This window comes from Cryptotermes secundus, unplaced genomic scaffold, assembly GCF_002891405.2.
Source record: "Cryptotermes secundus unplaced genomic scaffold, Csec_1.0 scaffold635, whole genome shotgun sequence".
NCBI lineage: Eukaryota > Metazoa > Arthropoda > Insecta > Blattodea > Kalotermitidae > Cryptotermes > Cryptotermes secundus.
Genome location: NW_019733328.1, coordinates 639,467 through 659,258, shown reverse-complemented (window position 1 = coordinate 659,258; position 19,792 = coordinate 639,467). Strand labels below are relative to the sequence as shown.

Here is a 19,792-nt window from a genome sequence, read left to right as displayed (position 1 = left end):
TTTAAACAAAAACGCCAGAACAAGGAAAAAAGCCAAAAAACCCAACATATCAGTGTGTTATACACCATCGTCAGAATCCTATAGTAACTACATCTAAAATTTCGGTTCGAGCCTGCGTCCCTATTACAAAGACAGACCAGTTAATGTTGATTAGGAAAATAACAGATGCCGACTGTGAGAGTCATTCATAAATGCAATGCGTGGTCAAAGTACAAGCGATTTCATTTATTATTATTATTATTTTACTAAACTGACACTAACTATACTATACTGGCCGCGTCATAGCTCAAGCGGTTAGTCGCTGGCTTCCCACCGTGGCGGCCCGGGTTCGATCCCGGGTCTGGGCAAGTGGAATTTGTGGTGAACAAAGTGGCGCTGGGGCGGGTTTTCTCTGAGTACTTCGGTTTCCCCTGCCAATCTTCATTCCACCAAATTCTCTATCATCATAATCACCCGGGGCAGGCTAGAATAGGCCAATCAGTGGCCACCGCGCCGAGTGGACCCAGTTGGACTCCACCCCTCACTAAGCGAACTAGACTACACAGCATAGAAAGGTAAATTGATAGACTGATGACGAATTTGAGAGGATTTTGAAGGAAACGGCTCTGGCCTAATAGCAGCATTATCCTGGAGAGAGTGAGGAAAACCGCGAAAAATGGCCAGGCGAGCCAGTGTCCCGACAAAGATTCGAACCTAAAAATTTCCCAAATATGGGCCTACAGCATTGCCGCTACGACAGCACGTTCCGCTTTTTTAAAGTTAAAGTTTTGCCTGAAAGGGTTACAGGTTTACGGACACTCCGTATTACAATAGGAATATACGGAAAGCACATGAAGTTCTTCGCTACGGCCACGAAAACTGGATGTACCACTGCAGTGCAGGTTAACGGCCTCAGCAACTTACAACCTTACTAACTCAGTGGATAAAGTGGTCAGGTTGTCGTTTTGAAGATAGAGGGGAGAAGGCGGTGCTTGACGTGGGGACCCGAGGCATGGAGCCCTGGGGACCTGCATATAACAACGTGGAAGAGGCATCACTTCGTTCACATAACCTGAGGAGCAGGGCGAAACAGCGCGCGATGGGAACGGCGGTTGCAGGTAAGAGTCGGGCTGTTCACCCACAGTTTGCATGCGAGCAGTCGGAACATCTCTGCATTACCGACCATGATTTTATTAACACTTTCCATGTCACGAACTAGATTTCTCGTTGGCATACAGTAGCCAGTTCTGATGTGAATAACTATGGTGTTTGATTCAGTGAAGCTTGAAGAGGGAGAAAATAAAATAGACACGCCGAAGGTCTGTACGTCAATTCGTGCATGGATATTATCTAGAGACTGAGCAGTGTTCACTAGCCTGGGGGTTAAGGGGGGGGAGGATTTATTATTTAACGTTAGGCTGTAGGCAGGACTGTAGTCTATGCAGGACGGTGCAAGGCGACGCCCCGACAGACAGGCTCCGATCTCAAATTCCCTAAATCCTTGACATCCTCAGGCTCTGATCTCACATTCCCTCAATCCTTGACATTCTCAGGCTCTGATCTCTAATTCCCTCAATCCTTGACATTCACAGGCTCTGATCTCTAATTCCCTCAATCCTTGACATTCTCAAGCTCTGATTTCTAATTCCCTCAATCCCTGGCATCCTCAGGCTCTGATCTCTAATTCCCTTAATCCTTGACATTCTTAGGCTCTGCTCTCTAATTCCCTCAGGCTCTGATCTCAAATTCCCCCAATCCTCGACATTCTCAGGTTCTGATATCTAATTCCCTCAATCCTTGACATTCTCAAGCTCTGATTTCTAATTCCCTCAATCCCTGGCATCCTCAGGCTCTGATCTCTAATTCCCTTAATCCTTGACATTCTTAGGCTCTGCTCTCTAATTCCCTCAATCCTTAGCATCCTCAGGCTCTGACCTCTAATTCCCTCAATCCTTGGCATTCTCAAGCTCTGGTCTCTAATTCCCTCAATCCTTGGCATCTTCAGTCTCTGATCTCTAATTCCCTCATTCCTTGACATTCTCAGGCTCTGATCTCTAATTCCCTCAATCCTTGGCATTCTCAGGCTCTGGCTTCAAATATCTCCAATCTCTTTGTTCCTTCAGCCCCCTTTAAAGAGCATGTCATGGCAGCTGTGAATGCGTAGTCTCGATGCAAAGACGTCCATTGCGTGCCGTGATGAGTACAAATGATCGTCAGTGAGGACGGTAATGCACGGATGTTACACGAAAGGAGGTTCAGGGTGTGGTCAGTGCTGGAGGTAACGGCTCTGGCACTCTGGGTCACGCGAGGGCGTTTACATGGCAACCCGTCTTCCTGTCCTGACCGTATTCTTGCGACCTATAATCCTAAACGGAAATAACGGCAAGCACGTGTAGCAGAATACAGTTAACTACTAATGAGAGTTCTTATCCATCCACCGCGATGCATTTGTAGACAAACAAGAGTCGTATGTGACATGTGAAGTAATCATCAGGACGGTGGCTATGAAAAATACTATCTTCTGGAATGAGAGGTCGTGCAGACTGGTAGAGGTTGTTGTCTCCATTGTCAGGATAGAAGAATAGATCCAGCACCTACGATTTAGACTTAGAAACTCCCGTGGCCTGTAATCCGCGAGAGAACTATACCGACCGAGCGACCGCCGCTTGTCGGCGAAGTTAGTGCCAACTTTAGCGAATAGAGGGTGTCACGTGGAGAGCGCAATGTTTCCCCACGGCCGTTCATCTCGGTTTTCTAGACCAGAGCGACTATTTGCTTGAAATAGCTCCTCAATTATCCTCACGAGTCTGAGTGGACCCCGTTCCAGAGCCAGTACTTCTCAGAAAATTTGGTAGTGCCGGGAATCGAACCCGGGACCTCTGGATCTGTAGCCAGGAACTCTGCCCGCTAGATCACAGAGGCAGTCTTTAGACTTAGAAGCTTAGTTTATTTTTCTTACTATCTTCTGGAATGAGAGGTCTTGTATACTGGTAGAGGTTATACGGTATTTTTCGAGGAACGTGTTGTCTCCATTGTCAGGATAGGAGAATAGATCCAGCACCTACGATTTAGACTTAGAAACTCCGTGGCCTGTAATCCGCAAGAGAACTATACCGACCGAGCGACCGCCGCTTGTCGGTGAAGTTAGTGCCAACTTTAGCGAATACAGGGTGTCACGTGGACAGCGCAATGGTTCCCCACGGCCGTTAATCTCGGTTTGGTAGGGCCGGGAATCGAACCCGGGACCTCTGGATCTGTAGCCAGGAACCCTGACCACTAGACCACAGAGGCGGTCTTTAGACTTAGGAGCTTAGTTTCTTTTTCTACTTTGAGTAAGGAGGCAACATCGTCTTACGAGACGTTAGCGTAAGTCTTCAATACTACATGATGTCATGTATCACATGACAATATCCTTAAAGTGTAGTTAAGATATTGTGGCATGTAGACCCGTTGCTAGGCAACGATCGCAAAATGAGTGCGTTACAAGAGCCATTTGTAAGTAAACGCTCCGTCAACAGAAACGAACGTAATAATTCCACGGCAACAAGGGAACGGTGTTTTCTACGCGGTCCGTGCCGAGTTCTCATAAGCAGGATAAGTTAGTCGCTGCAAGGATCCGGTAACTGAGGCCGGGAAGAGTCCGGGAATACAGAGGAAGGGGATGTCCGCTTTTGGAAGCCGCTACCGAGCAACAGCTTGTGAAGACGTGACTGTAGACACTAGGATTAGTTTGTGTGTGTGTAATAGTGAATTGTGAAATGTATTCACGATCTGTAAGCAATTACCAATCCGAACAGCGTCTGTAGTCACTCTGTTATCGTGACAATACATTCTGTGGTATGCAAAAGCGCTCCATACCTCACTGGCTTTGTTGTGACTTATTAAAGATGAAAACTTTGTTGAGAAGTTAATCGCAATATACACACACACACACACACCATATTCCACAAAATCAGAGCATTTTTATAGTCTTCATTTGTTAAAATTTCGCCGTATCGAAAAAGGTTCAAAACAAAAGTTGCTTATGCAAATTAGATCTACAATTTGTCATAGCAATGTTGTATTTTAGCGTCCTGTTGCACTGATTTTCATCCATGATACGTATGTAATGGCCGTCTTGTAGTGCACTCAGTTTCATATGTCACTTCACTACATGTTTCGGCAACATAGTGCCATCTTCAGGTTCGTTATTTACGCTAAGCTATTACATTGTTTGCCATCTTGTGTCTTTCATAAAATTATTTAGGAAGTACATTATTCGTCAACTATAATAAAATTTGTATATACTAAAACTTGTTAAGATTATTCATCTATATGTCTTAGTTCAAACTCGCGTATAGTATAGTCCGTCCACTATGGGAGTCGTTTCTGTGTGTACTGTGTCTGTGATGTGTCCTTCCTTTTTGGCTGCGAGCGTTGTAATGTTGGATATGTGTGTCTTCGTATTGATCAATACTCTCATAGTGGACGAACCATACTATTTTTCATACCAAATTTTCACAAGATGCGCCCTTTTTGAAGAGAAAAATATGTGTATAAATTTAGATTTAAGATGATGGTATTAGTCCTACAATATGACACAGTTTATTTTGGTAAATAGCTAGCGACGTTTCGGAAGAACTTACTAATTATATTTTCAGGGCATTTCTCCTTACTCTGAAGATGAAATGGAGGCTATCTGTTACACCGAACCATTGGTACCCATCTACCAAACTACATGGCGTTACGCCACACAGAACCGTAATCAACATTCGACACCGTGAGAGCCACAAACGAATATTTCACAAAGTTAGATTAGATTTTCAAATAAAGCAGGGGTACATAGCCATGGGTAAGTAGCCGGGATAGCTCAGTCGGTATGGGGACGGGCTACGGGCTGGACGGACCGGGTTAAAGATTTTTCTCTTCTCCTCGGCATCAAGACCTGCTCTGGGGCCCACCCAGCCTCCCACACAAAAGGTACCGGCGACGATTTCCCTGGAAGTAGAGCGGCAGGGGCGTTAAATTTACCCATTACCTCAATCAAGTTCCATGGTCAAGAATGGTGGAGCTGACCTCCACGCCCCCACATATCTTTACGGCATAGTGCTTAACTAAGTAAGCGCAGAGACAACTTGTACTGGGTAGCGTAAACCAAGAATTAAATTCGCACCAAAACAAACTTGACGGCTGACAGACTTCAAAACGCTTCTACCTGAGGAAACGGACAATGACAAATGCATCGTACGCGATTCAATTTAAAGGTAAAACTTCTCTTTATCTAAGCATCATGCCGTGAAGGCGTATGGGGGGCGTCGCGTTTTAACTCTCCATGCGTTATCAATAATTCGGGATTAAGTGGCGAGTTGCTTTGCGTCATGAGAAGCTGGATCTCGGTGTCGGTACGAGGAGAGAAACCGCAACGCTATAACTAGGATTCAAACCCTTACCACCGTTCGTTATTTCTTACTTTCGCCGAGAATTATTTTAGCTATGCATGCTAATTAAATTAGGCTGTGTTTTGTAAAGCAGAATCCAAATCCATTTTCATTTCTATCCTTAGAAATCACCAATCCTTTCGACTGTTAACTTTGACTTAAAACATACTGTCACGTGTATATTTCTGACTCTCGACGAGGTTTTGGATTTGATATTGTGTTTATCGACCACTTATACACACGACTCGGAACTACAAGCAATTACAGTGCCACCGCTAATCTCAACAATTCAAAAGTTACCACAGCACCCGCTAAGCCTTTTCCAGCCTGTTGTCTTCACCAGCCGTCGCCTGGTAACGACTTCTAACAGTGTAGTTCCTTTAGCTTCCGCGCTCAAGTCCTCTCTGAACGGCGGCTCCCTTCCAACTACCTCTTTTATTCACAGACTCCAGTAAAGAACTGTCTCGTTTGCCCAAGCGGTTACGTATTTACCGAGCCGTTGCCTACAAACGAATGTTGTTCCAGAGCCGTTCGGTAGAAACGTCTGCTTCTCTGGTTCCACAGTTATTGCTTTGAGCAAATATACCTCATTATGCAAGTTTAACAATAATTACTTTTTCTAATGAATGTTGCTGTCGAGTGGTTACCACTAGTCCTGGGTTCAGATTCCGGCACTATATCTGACTATATGTTTAATGCTGTTCGTGCTTTACTCCAGTCCTTCCAGGCAAATGCCTGAATAGAACTGCAACCTGGATTATCACTGCCTCCTTCCACGTTCTTTCCAGATTCATTATTTAATCCTCATCCTACCGTTCGGCCTTCAGTGTGAGCTGTTGACAAAATCATTATTCAAAATAGAATAAAACAACATTACGTTTGTTTTGCAGGAATATTCGTAGCCTTGCTGTTAAGCTCAACTCTCGCATCACCCTACAAGAGGGCAGAAGTTGGCAGGACACATACTGTAAATAATTTTGTAGGAGAAGGTACCAATGAACTTGCCACAGCAATCCTACAGGTACTGTACCTTTCCTCATAATGATTTTGGGGATACGTTTTCAAATGGGCGCACTTGGAACACCCAAAACTTTGAAGATCATAATTAACATAGTTCTACTGCGCCCAAATTATGAATATGGGAAGTGGATAGTACTACTATGTTGATTCTGAAGTTCTTAGAACCGTCATTATGAATATTATTATTTTTTTTTGCAAGTGACGCGGTGTAGTCCAGTAATGTTAGTCGATGTTTCGGAGGAACATAATGCCACAATTTTCAGGGTCGGAGAGTAACCTCCAAAAAGCAACGTAATCTAAGCTTCACGATTGTTTCTGGAATGTCGCTTGCTTGGCTCATTCTCCGACTCGACAGATTAAGGCAATAAGTCCCTCCGAAACGTATGTGAATTTCTACCCAACTACACGGTATCGCACTGGATGTAACTAGTTCAGGACCAAGGGGATTCTTAATTTTCGACATATTTTTAATCCTTTCAAGACAGAAAGTTTATACAGTGACATCACCGAATAGTGTAACAAAAGACGCCATACATTCCTAGGCAATGGCACAGTAAACACGCTATTACATCATCAAACAAGCGATTGCTACGCAACGGATGACGTTTCTTGTTAAAGTATTTGGTCATGTCACAATATACTAGTAAATAATATTTAAAAATTCATTCCTTCTTGGCAGGAAACACAACACATCTCCATTAAAGCTGTTTAAGAATATGATAGTAGCTGCTTAACGAGGAGCTTCATAACTTGTACTTTTCACCAAATATAATTAGAATGATCAAGGAGGATGAGAAGAGCAGGGCATGTAGCACGAATAAAAGGGAGAACAGGAACGCATATAGGATGTTAGTGGGAAATCCAGAAGGAAACAGACCTCTAGAAAGGCCAAGACGTTATGTGGGTGGACAATATTAAAATGGATCATAGAAAAATAAGATGGGATGGTATCGACTGGATCGATCTGGCTCAAGACAGGGACCAATGGAGGACTCTTGTGAACACGGTAATGAATCTTCGGGTTCCATAAAATGCTGGGAAGATCTTGAATAGCTGCACAACTGGAGGGTCTCAGTAGTTTAGTTAGTTAATATTAGCTATTTAATATTAGAATCACATGAAACCCATAAACAGTTTTCAACAGAACGAGAAGTTTTTGCGTGTTAACTCATGAAGTGCATGCAGCAATCATTGTGCTGTAATCCTTCAAAGCCCAAAATTATTTCAAAAATATTTAAAAATCCATTTCTTACTTCACAGGAAGCACAATGTGTATTCATCATAAAATCCAGCCGGTTACTGAAGATGGAGAAATAATTGTCTTTTTATCTGAGAATCTCAAGAAATACCTAAATACGCTCTGTGGACAAAATGCAGATCTTTTAATACTTATATTAAATTATGTGACACTTGTAACTAATCAGTTTTACAGGGAACTTTAACTAATGTTAATGTACACGTAACAGGGGTACGTGGATTTGGAATCAAACTTAGCCTTCTCTCCGTTGGGGTACTCAGCTCTGCTCGCTGTCCTGGCGGAGGGTGCACGTGGAGGTACTAGACAACAGATCGCCAATGCCCTACACTTGCCCGAAAGAACCGAGGTTACCAGAAACGCCTACAAAACCGTACTGGAGCGTCTACACGTAAGTGCAGATGTAAGGACAACTGAATTGCTCAGCAAAATGAAACCCCGTACTCCAAGGATTTCTAAGAAGACACACATGCATTGAGTGCACCTTCCCAATTCTATCGTAAAACGAAACACGTCATTTAGGGGGCTCGCTCTGCTGCCATTTTCATGAAAAATTAAGAACTTATCTGTTAGATATGTTAAACAAGACTGCTATCTATACTCGGACGAGCCCAGGTTCGATGGAAAGTGCCCTCTATTTGTCAGTTTGACACAAAACCAACCACGTCCGTAAAAACGCAAATTTTCCCCTGCGGTTAAATCGAGCACCATTCTGTGTTGTATGGAGGCGTGGAGATACAATTCCATGTACTATTCTTAGCCTAGGCCATTCGGTGTAAAACAGTGGTAAGCTTCACACTCCGACTACTTTACCCCAGCGACGACAGCTTCTCCACTAATTAGTCTGGGGTTCGGTGGGCTCCAGTATGGGAGCTCTACAGAAAGGAAAAATTTCTTTCCCCTGGCAGGCACTGAATGCCAATTCCTCTGTCTCCCATTTCACAACCCAGTCAATACACCAAGATATGAAGACTTAGCCTGTCTCTTACATACCTTTGATAAATTTAATAAAGGCTTATACCTCCGAGAGGCAGTTAGAAAGTAAGTTTATGACCGAGGTTTGTTTCCTGGCAAGGGAAGAAATTTATTTCTTCGCTACCCCTGTCCAGGTTTGCTGCGGGGTATCTTGGTATCTTATTCAATTTTTTCCGGGGGCAATTTCCCCCGTGATAAATCGGCCGGAGTCCGGGTGAAGCTGACTATTCGCCTGCATCTAATACCTAGGTTAAGTATACGTCCTCATGGCGTGGTTCTTAATTAAGCAGTGGAAAAATTTTAAACTTCCAGGCTTAGTGAGCAGAGCCGTCGAGAAGAGACACATGTATGAACAATGTTGGAATGGGTTTTAAGATTACTGTCATTTGGCATGTGACGCCATACAGTCGGGTAGATAGGTGCTGACTTCTTGGAGGAACCAAACAAATGGGGAACTTCGGATGTAAGTCAGGGAAGGACGGCGGCGTCGCCCCCTACAAAACCCAATGTTCCTATTTTGAACCTCGGACATTATGTACACTGATTTTTGACACTGCTGTTCCACTAATAATCTAGAGAACTGCAATTTGGTGATTCGGATGTTTGTATGTCGAACAGGAAAAGGATTCGGTAAGCCATCCAGAATTCCGGAATTGGTTCTACATCTACAAAAACTTTACTGTGGAGCCAGATTTCAAGGCCGTTCTTCAGCAGTACTATCTGACCGAGGTTAGAGATGTGGATCGCCTTGACATGAACGCGGTCACGCAACAGGCAGAGGCTATGGACGCGCCTGAATCTGTCCAGGTTGTTGTTGATGCCCCTGTACAGGAAGAAAGCATGAACGAAATGAAACCAGACAGACAAGAGAGTGACGATTCAATGACATCCGAGAAGTTGAAAGACCCTATTCTGCCTGAAGACGGAAAAGAAACAATAATTCCAGCAGAAAGTAATGAAGGTGATAACATGTCAGAGAAGGTAGAGAACCCGATGACCTCCTCTAAGTTGGAGGAAATTATGCAAGTATCTGAAGATGATGTTGACACAAAACGAAATAAAGGTGGCCCTTTGAAGATTGTTTTCCCCATTCCTTTCCCAGAGAAACTGAAAATGCGGAAGATGTATGATGAGAGGGAAGCTAGTCCTTCTGGTGCAGTCATGACAATGCAAGAAGAAATGTTGGGAACGAAGGAAGAGAGCGCTGACGACAAGAAGAAAGATGAGAGAATAGAAGGAATGAAACATGATATGATAGATGATGGAAAGAAAGAGGAAATGAAAGAGAAGGAGTCACTGATTGAGGACAAGCAAATTGCAAATGATGATAAGAAAAAAGAAAAATTATACGAAATTAAGGATGAAATAAAACATGACAAAATTGAAGAAGATAAAAACATGGACGTTAATAAAGAAGAGAAAAAAGACGATAAATTGGTGGATATGAAATATGATAAAATTGAGGCAATGAAAGATGATAAAATGGAAGCAATGAAAGATGACAAGGTGGAAGGAATGAAAGATGATAAAATGGAAGCAATGAAAGATGACAAAATGGAAGCCATGAAAGATGACAAAATGGAAGGAATGAAAGATGACAAAACGGAAGCAATGAAAGTTGACAAGGTGGAAGGAATAAAAGATGATAAAATGGAAGCAATAAAAGATGACAAAATGGAAGTAATGAAAGATGACAAGATGGAAGCAATGAAAGATGACAAAATGGAAGCAATGAAAGATGACAAGATGGAAGGAATGAAAGAAGACAAAATGGAAGCAATGAAAGATAACAAGATGGAAGGAATAAAAGATGATAAAATGGAAGCAATAAAAGATGACAAAATGGAAGCAATGAAAGATGACAAGATGGAAGGAATGAAAGATGATAAAATGGAAGCAATAAAAGAAGATAAAATGGAAGCAATGAAAGATGAAAAGATGGAAGCAATGAAAGATGACAAAATGGAAGCAATGAAAGATGACAAGATGGAAGGAATGAAAGAAGACAAAATGGAAGCAATGAAAGATAACAAGATGGAAGGAATAAAAGATGATAAAATGGAAGCAATAAAAGATGACAAAATGGAAGCAATGAAAGATGACAAGATGGAAGGAATGAAAGATGATAAAATGGAAGCAATAAAAGAAGATAAAATGGAAGCAATGAAAGGTGAAATGCTGATAGATGAAAATAAAGAAAACGACAAGAAAGTTGAGACGCCTGAAGGAGTCAAAAATGAAATGATAAAGGATGACAGTAGGGAAGAAGAAATCATGACGAAAGGCAAGGATAAAGAAAGCGAAGCCATGATGGCCGGAAACAAGATGGTGGTAGCAGAAAGAAAAGCCAGGCATCTCGGTTTGTCTCGACTGAGTCGTCGGTCTCTTCAGCCTGGTGACGTCATATCAAGCATCTCCAGCAACAACATCAAAAGTAAGTCCATTTTCAAGTAGCAGATCGGTATTTCCAAACCAATTTTCATGTCCTTTGAAAGAAAATTGAAATTACCTTAATTGGGTGTAAAATTGGTCACTCAGTGCGAACTGTTTACCTCTCAAACAAAAATCTAGAATATGCTCGTAGATTAAGGTGACTTAAGAAGTAACACTTCTGAATATTAATCTATGGTGCCTGGTTCGAATCTCGGCCGGTACACTGACTCTCCTGACCGAGAGTATTCCTCCTTTTTTTTTCAGTCCCACCAGGCAAATGCTGAGAAAGTACTTAAACGTAAGCCCATACCGTTTCCTTCCACTAACTGACTCCATGGAGCTGAGCCCTTCTTGAGAATCCGTCAGTTGTGCAGCTACTCAAGAACTTCCCAGCATTTTGTGGGACCCGAAGGTTCATTAGAGTGTTCAGATGAGCCCTCCACTAGTCCCTATCTCGAACCAGATCAATCCAGTCCATACCACCACAACCTAAGAACCATTTTAATATTATCCAACCACCTATATTTTGCTCTCTTTTCGTTCTGGCCTTTCCTATATGCATTCCACTTCTCCTATTCGTGCTACATGCCCTGTTCACCTCATTCTCCTTGACTTCCTCCCACATTCTTTCCAGTTCATTGTTCACTAGTCATTCTAAAATTCAATGCTATAATCTACAGTTGCAGCTACTGACAGTATCATGAAAGAAATAAGCACGTAGAAGGTTGCCGCTACAACAGCCTGTTCGGCGCAGATACTGGAAATCTGCTATTGCACACAGTCAAACGAATTGTACGGTCGTGGCCAACTGTTTCAGGCAAGCCTGTCTCTCAGCTGCTGATATTCAACGGTATGTACTTCAAGGGGACCTGGGCTACGCCATTCAGAGATCAGAAGGATTCATTCTACAAGTCCGACAGCGAGAAGAGCACAGTCACTATGATGAACACAAAGGGCAAATTCAGAGTGGGCAATGTGCCCGAGCTGGACAGCGTGGCAATTGAGTTGCCCTACAAGGTACCATTCATATATTACCATATGGCAGGCAAATAAATTAGGACCCGCGAAAAAATTTCAATCCTGTTAGAGACGATGTTTTGAAAAGAAAACACTTTTCTAACAATTTTTAGTTTCTTACGTAATGTAAATTGATTATCATATATTTATAGCATTCTTTAGAATATATTCTTTAGAATATATGTTAATCGATATAAAAAATGCTATAATTTTTCCCAAATCACTTCCGTAAATTCGCCGTACACAGTGAAACTCAGTTTGTCCCCATGCTTAATTAATTAAGCGCTATGCTATGAAGACATATGGGGAGTAGACGTAAAAAATCAAAATGTTATTGATCTTGGGGCTACTTAAAGGTGAGTGGTCAACTTCATGCCCCGTTCGCTTTACCCCTGAGGAAAGAGCACCTCGTTATCCATTGGATGAGAGGCCGGGTGGGCCCCAGAACCGGTCTGGACGCTGTGAAGAAGAGAAAATTCTCGTTCCTGCAGGGACTTTTTACTACACAGTGTAAACAAGAACATTAAAAATTACAATGGTGGTCTCCATTAGTCCAGAAATGTATATACACATATATACAAGCGAGATTTGTTCTTTTCTATATATTAAAATAAAATTAAAAATAAGAAACTCGTTTAAGTGAAAGCTTTAAAATGTATCCTAACTTGTTTTGTGCAGGGCGACAGGTACTCTCTGCTAGTTCTGATTCCCAATGGGAGGTCGGGCCTCAGTCAGCTGACTTCAGACCTCGCTGGCTATTCCCTAACGAACATACAGAAACACCTGCAGATCCAGGAAGTTGAAGTGTGTCTGCCCAGGTTTGAGATACAGACTACAACTAGACCGATCGAGGCATTAAACAAGGCATGTATTGTCAGATTACTTGCTGACAAATTTAAGAGTGGTTTATTGAGATAACAGCCTTTTTTAATGTGACATATTGTTCTTCGGTAGGTAAGTGCAACCATTTCGGAGAAACCTCCAAAAGTTTGTCGACTATGTAGTTCAGATAAAATTCAGGCTGATATTAAATGTCAGATAATTGCTATTTTTGTAAAGGTCGTAATTTTCGACGTTTGACATTTATATGCCTAATTCTCACCGCATGACTCTCCTTATCAATGTTCCCTCTGAGCCGGGGAGACAAGTGGGCAAGCCATGATGTCTTCAACGGAGCAACTGGGTTGGCTTGGGCAATTCGAGGGTGGGCAGCGATTTTCGAAAAAGGACCGCAAATATTAACGCTATCCCCATAAACAGGGTGTGGAGGCCCATAGTGTTGTGAGACGTCGAGGCTTCCACATTTTCTAGATAATCGGTTCACAGATGACGATGAGATTTTCAGCCTTACGAGCCGACCAGCCGCCCTTTACTCCCAGGAAGATTCCTGGTATTCATTTCTGTTAGAGGTTGAATCAACCCCAGGGCCATAGTGCGGCTGGAATGATTAGATCAATTGAAACAGACAGTGACCTTACACGAAATCGAATCCGCGACTTTCCGGCTTGTAGCACTGTAAATCAACCAACTACGTTACATAACAGGAATTAAAATTAGAAATCCCCAAAATAACAAAAATGTTTTAGTTTACTTTTTCAGTTTCATTTGTATTAATTCGAAATTGACTGTGTACGAAACCACTACAAGAAGCACGGGGGTGCGACAGCCGTAGCGCGGCCTCGTGCGCGCGCAGCTTAAGGGCAACATTGGTCTTTAGTATGGCGCAGATAACAACTAATCGTATCATTATTTTTTAATAGCAGAATATTTGCTCATTCAGGATGTAAACCGGAGACTATGTGTTGGAGTTCAACTTGTTTATCCTTATAATGAAACGATTGATTATGTTGACAGTTTGGTGTGACCGATATCTTCAGCAAGGAGAAGGCAGATCTGACGAGCATCTCCAAAGATTTGGGACTGTTTGTCGAGGAACTTGTTCAGCATGTTACTGTCAAAGTTGACAACAGTACCAGCAGCTATAACCACATATCGGGTGAGAAATTTTGAACCTATTCCCACAGAATCTTGGAGTTTTAAAGTATTATTTTCGGAAAGTATTTATGGCCCCTATGTAGAATTTGAGGTTCTCACAGCGGTGGTTATGAAGAGTTATATCTGGAATATAAAACTGTGTTCTAAACGTATGTTTAAAGTCAATGAGTGTTTTGGAGGACCAAGTCGCCTATATCTTCGGGATCGAAGAATAAACCAAAAGAGAAACCAGAGGTCCGAGCTCATTTCAGCCTTAAACTCCGAACCTGCTGTCTCACCTTTCCTCCGCTACCTAAACCCCTCCATTGCCCACCGCACGTCTAAGGCCCAGGCACATGCCTTCTCTCCCATTCTCCTGGTTTCTGTGCCCGTCACATCACACCACACCACTTATTCCCTGTCTTCCCCTAGACCAGCAAAAACGGCCCTAAAAGTGGTCCGCACGTGTGGCAATTGCTCATCATACCGGGAAACACAGAATATCAAAAGATACGAGATGCAGGAGTAGGAAAGAGACCCTGAAAGTGAACTTCTGGCTAGCGTAGGTACTTCCTTTCAAGATCATAGATTCTTTGGGATAAACGTAATTAGATTTGTCTGGGATATCTCAGGTTTCATAACACCAAATTTTATACGGTTCATAATCGCAATATAAAAGAAACCTCTGTGGTCTGTAGTCCGCAAGCGAACTATATAGACCGAGCGACCGCTGCTTGTCGACGAAGTTAGTGCCAACTTTAGCAGATAGAGGGTGTCGCGTGGTCAGAGCAACGAATCCCCATGGTCTTTAACTTCGGTTTTCTAGACCTGATCCGCTATTTCCTTGAAATAGCTCCTCAATTGTCCGCACGAGGCTGAGTGGACCCCATTCCAGACCCACTACTTCTCAGAAAATCTGGTAGCGCCAAGAATTGATCTCGGGACCTCTGGATCTGTAGGCAGGAACTCTGATCACTAGGCATCAAAGGCGGTCGTCCTCTTTCCAATATAATCCGAAATTCCGGAAAGCCGTTTGTTCTGCTTGCCACCTGGTTTCACTCTGGTTTCTTGCTTGGCTTATTCAACCCTGAAAATGGAGGTGATATGATCCTCTGCAACATTGGATGACTTTTAGTGGACTACATAGCGTTATATCCCTGAAGACACAATTTTTCATGACACCTACATTGCTTTTCGAAGTGCCAGCATTAATTCCTACAGTGTCAAGCCGCCATTTTTGTTCTTTGGATCTACTGTTCTCTCATGGATAAATAATAAGCATGGAAAACTCCATAAAAGTTCAACTGTAAAGGAAAATTACTTCCAAACCTTTTTTGACTATGGAGTTCATCAAATTCCGACAGATATCGCAAGCTGACACGTGCAGCAATTTTTGTGGAAGTCGAAATATTTGGAAAAGTTGGCACCTAAAGCAAAAAATGCGCCAGTTCCTGTGAGGCATGAATGAACTATAGGCAATAATTTTATTAAAAAATTCTGTCTATAGCTTCCACTATTATCTATTAAAACNCTCCGAAACGTCGGTTGAAACCACATATACACGGTGCCAAATCCCAGAAGACTGCTTTCTTCATAGTCACCGCCGTGAAAGCCTCAAATCTTACATATGTTTAATTTGACAGGCAAACCTTAGAAATATCCTCTGTCGCCATATTGGTAAACATTTCATACAGAATATGCGCATGCGTATGTTTATGATCCATCACATCCATCGTTTCACCTGACACTGCCTTAATGCCATATTATTATTTCACATTTTAAGAAATTTTATTAAACGAACTTCGATTCCAATAACATTATTTTCACACCAAGTTTCAGGATCCGTTCATAGGTGTCACTAATGCAGTTCCTACCTCAGAAAACGTCATGGTCGTCATATTCAGTGATTCAGTATTGAGGGGGTGGGTTTCCCCATGCACCGCGACTGATAGTCTATTGTACATCCCCCTTTTAATTTCTACCGTCTCCATCCCCTACTGACACTGGTGCTCGCTATCAGTCCCTTTCTGCTAACGAGGTTTCTACCCTCTACTTGGCAGTGGTATCTAATAATTAGCCCCTTTCTGTCAGAGAGGTCGTCCCTCCTCTGGCAGTGGTATCTAATACTTCCCCATCTATCGGAGGCATTGGAAACTATTTGGGCGGGAAACTTTTTGGCCTAATTTAGCTCAGAGGCCTCCTAGAGGCATGAGGTTCCTTTACGTGCCTCCTGGAGGACTTGTTCCCTGAATTTTTCCGCCCTTAAAAATTCCACGACCTCCGCCGGGTTTGAACCCGCGTACCTGAGTCATGAGGTGGGAACGTTACCCCTAGACTACGGATATATTACGAATATATTAATATTATTCGAGGGTATAAACTTAAGGACTCCAAAGGTGCGGAGCCATTTCATGGAATTATATTTGTGACAAGGGGCGTTAAATCCCTAGAATGAACCAAGTGTTATTGGGTGAGGGCTGCACAGGCATAATAGCGGAGGCTTATTGCTTCTCATGAAATACGAAAAGTTATATATGAGGCACAAAACCGCCTGAGGGTGAATCTGACCTCCATCTAGTGTCGAAGTTAACAATGGGTTGCGCATTACCTCCGTGATCACAATACGCCTTTACAACGTGGTTCTTAGGCATAAGGAAAAGGGTGAAATTAATATTAGGCGGAGGAAATATTTAATAACGAATAAACAAACAAAAAGAAAACTCCTTGGTTTTAGTCCGCAAGCGAACTATACCTACCGAGCGACCGCCGCTTCTCGGCGAAGCTAGTGTCAAATTTAGCGGATAGAGGGTGTCGCCTGGTCAGCGCAACAAATCCCCATGGCCGTTAATCTCGGTTTTCTAGACCGGAGCCGCTATTTCCTTGAAATAGTTCCTCAGTTATCCTCACGAGCCTGAATGTACCCCGTTCCAGACCCACTATTTCTCAGAAAATCTGGCAGCGCAGGGACTTGAACCCCGACCTCTGAATCTGTGCCCAGGAACTCTGACCACTAGACCACAGAGGCGGTCATTCAATAACGAATACAAGCAAGAAGTTCCGAGAAGAACTAACAGCCAACTTTCATTTGATACAACATGTACGGCATAGAAAACGACGCTCCCAACAATTCTTCGTTGCCGCGTGGAAGTGTTTACAAAGCAATTGCATTGCAACAATAGGGGATACACAGATAGACCCACACACTCCTTTGATAAGACACGGACCGCAAAGATAATGACGTCTCCAATAATTCTTATTTATTACATTCACTGTCGAAGGAATGTGTTTACCGAGCAGTTGCCTAGCAACGGAAGGAGAGTTACACTTTGCCTAGCCTTTGGCTAGCAACGATAGGAGGGATACACATACAGACACACAGACGTACGAGGGGGATTTATGCCCCTGACATAGGCTGAGCTGCAACATGCCACGTTTCATAAAGACTGGTTCAGGCATTCAAAAGTTGAAGGGGGGGGGAGAGGCGAAGTACACAGACATGCATGACAGGATGGAGATCGCATAAGCCTACTTTAGGAAATTAGGCTAGAGATTGGATCAATGTATATAACACCCCTGTCAAATCAGCAACAACTTCATACCAATATTCTGTTTCAGCTGGGAATCCTTCCGCCCGGTCAGGACTGTTGAAGCTGACTGTCGATCATCCATTCCTTTATTTCGTCCGGGACACTGAGGAGAGTCTTATTATTGTAGCCGGTAAAGTCACCGACCCGTCTTCTCTTCCTAAGAAATTTTGAAGATAACAAAGGAGATAAAGGTGCCTGGGGAACAAATGGTCGCATTCCGTTCATCACTCTAAGACGCTTACCGACGAAACAGATTCTCTTCTCCCAGAGATTAATAACAATGAACTACTACTGATCGAAAGTTTTAACGCCCTTTAAGAAACAGATTAATTTTGCTGGAAAACGTAATCATCGTAAGAATCTGTAACTTCAAGAAACTGAATTTGTGTAGATAACCTACAATCCCAGACTCGATTGTTGCATCAGTGTCTACTGTAATGTTAAAAGAGAGTGTTCATTTTATATTTGGTCCCAGCACCTCAGACTTCCCGCACAGTAATGGAGGCATCACCGGGATATCGCCGAGATCCGGTAAAAAGATAAACTGTCCACGCGATATTTTATTCCCTCAAGCATGATGTAATAATTAGGGAGACATACATATATTGGAAGAATGTTGTTTCGAAGATGAAAACTTGGAGAAAAGATTACTGTGAAAACTGGGAACTATAAACATCCGAAGGGATAACAACAACAAAAAAAGAGAAGTACAGTAATATACTTTGGTGTTCTGGTGAATTTATATCAAGATGTGATTTATCATAAATAATTATGATGTGCTGTATTAGGCATAGTGTGCGATTCATAGTGTTTCATTTGAAGCCTTTGATTAAGATAAATTTCTATGCGACGAACACTTCAGCTAACTGCAGATAAAGTGTGTAAAGTCAGGATATTACAAAACTGCTGTCACCATAAAGGAATACAGTGACAAAGAGGCACTCTTTGGGGGGGGATAGAAAATATTTAGCCAAGTTAGGTTAAAAAACACATAAATATTTCAGAAAAAATTATACTAAATTCTTAGTCTGCATGATAATTTCGCATCAAATTTACAGTCCGCCATTCCAATGTCTCTCTTTTCAGTTCCGTGAAATTAGCATAGCCATGCCATGTAATAAAAGGCTCATGAATTTAAATTTGTAAAGATATAACTAAATCAGTATTTATAAATTAAATTAATTGTGTGACATTTGAGGTTCTCTGGGGGGTTGTGAATAACTTCAGGGATGTGAGGCCGTATAGTTTGGCAGAGAGGGACCAACGTACTTCTTCTATCTTCTGATTTGTGTTCGCTAGATAGATACCCAAATGTTTCGAACGAAAATGATTCTACATGGCGTCACATCCACGGACAATGTATCTTAAATACATTTTGTACGAAACTGAATTTACACATGAATGCATTCTGTCTACATGTGGTAAGAAAGAAGTTTAGTAAACGAATTGAAACAGAGTAAACTTCAAATATGAATTCGAACTCTGACAATCAGGGATTCGACAAATACAAATACTGAAATTTTATAAATTAATGATATATTTAAATATTTTGTGTATAAAACCAAGAGAGTTAGAAACACCATGACATATAATATACGTATATATAACTGGAGGGAATAAATTTCGACACTAAAAACAAATGTGATCTTCACGAGATCACAATAATTGAGAAGAATTTATTTAAAAAAAATGAGAGAGAAATTGTACAAGTGACAACGTGAGAACAGGTTAGAGATCACGAAGTCACGGTGTGACACTCTGATATGTTATGCTGTTTAGTTTTACAGATAGGTATCAAAGTTTCGTAGGAGCTTGCTGTTTCCATCTTAAGGGTTAGAAGCAGGTTCTTCCGAAACGTTTGCACTTATTTATCAAACCATACAGTATCACATGTCACAAAATGACAATGGCAAGGGTGAAACTAATTTAAATTTCCAGGCTGAAATATATATATTTTGTAAATTAGGAATCATAACTTGTAACAAAACAACTGACTACTTTTGCAGCTGTAAGAATGAGCTATAGTACGCTGAGTACACTCCTAAAATATGATGATTATAGAACACAAATTCTTGCAATAAAATATGTTTATTAGATAATGTCATTGTTGCTAAAATGTGATAATTTAAAATATA

The 19,792-nt window shown here is 41.9% G+C and overlaps 1 protein-coding gene across 1 annotated transcript; it reads left to right on the top strand.

The window, feature by feature from the left end:
• The first annotated feature begins 1,032 nt into the window (after window positions 1-1,032).
• On the top strand, window positions 1,033-19,792 carry LOC111868027 (titin homolog). Its single transcript, XM_023858369.2, has 8 exons — window positions 1,033-1,097; window positions 6,287-6,417; window positions 7,883-8,062; window positions 9,265-11,080; window positions 11,897-12,096; window positions 12,775-12,960; window positions 13,951-14,092; window positions 17,686-19,792. The coding sequence occupies exons 1-8, from the start codon at window positions 1,079-1,081 to the stop codon at window positions 17,826-17,828; spliced, it is 2,817 nt and encodes a 938-aa protein (XP_023714137.1). The 5' UTR covers window positions 1,033-1,078; the 3' UTR covers window positions 17,829-19,792.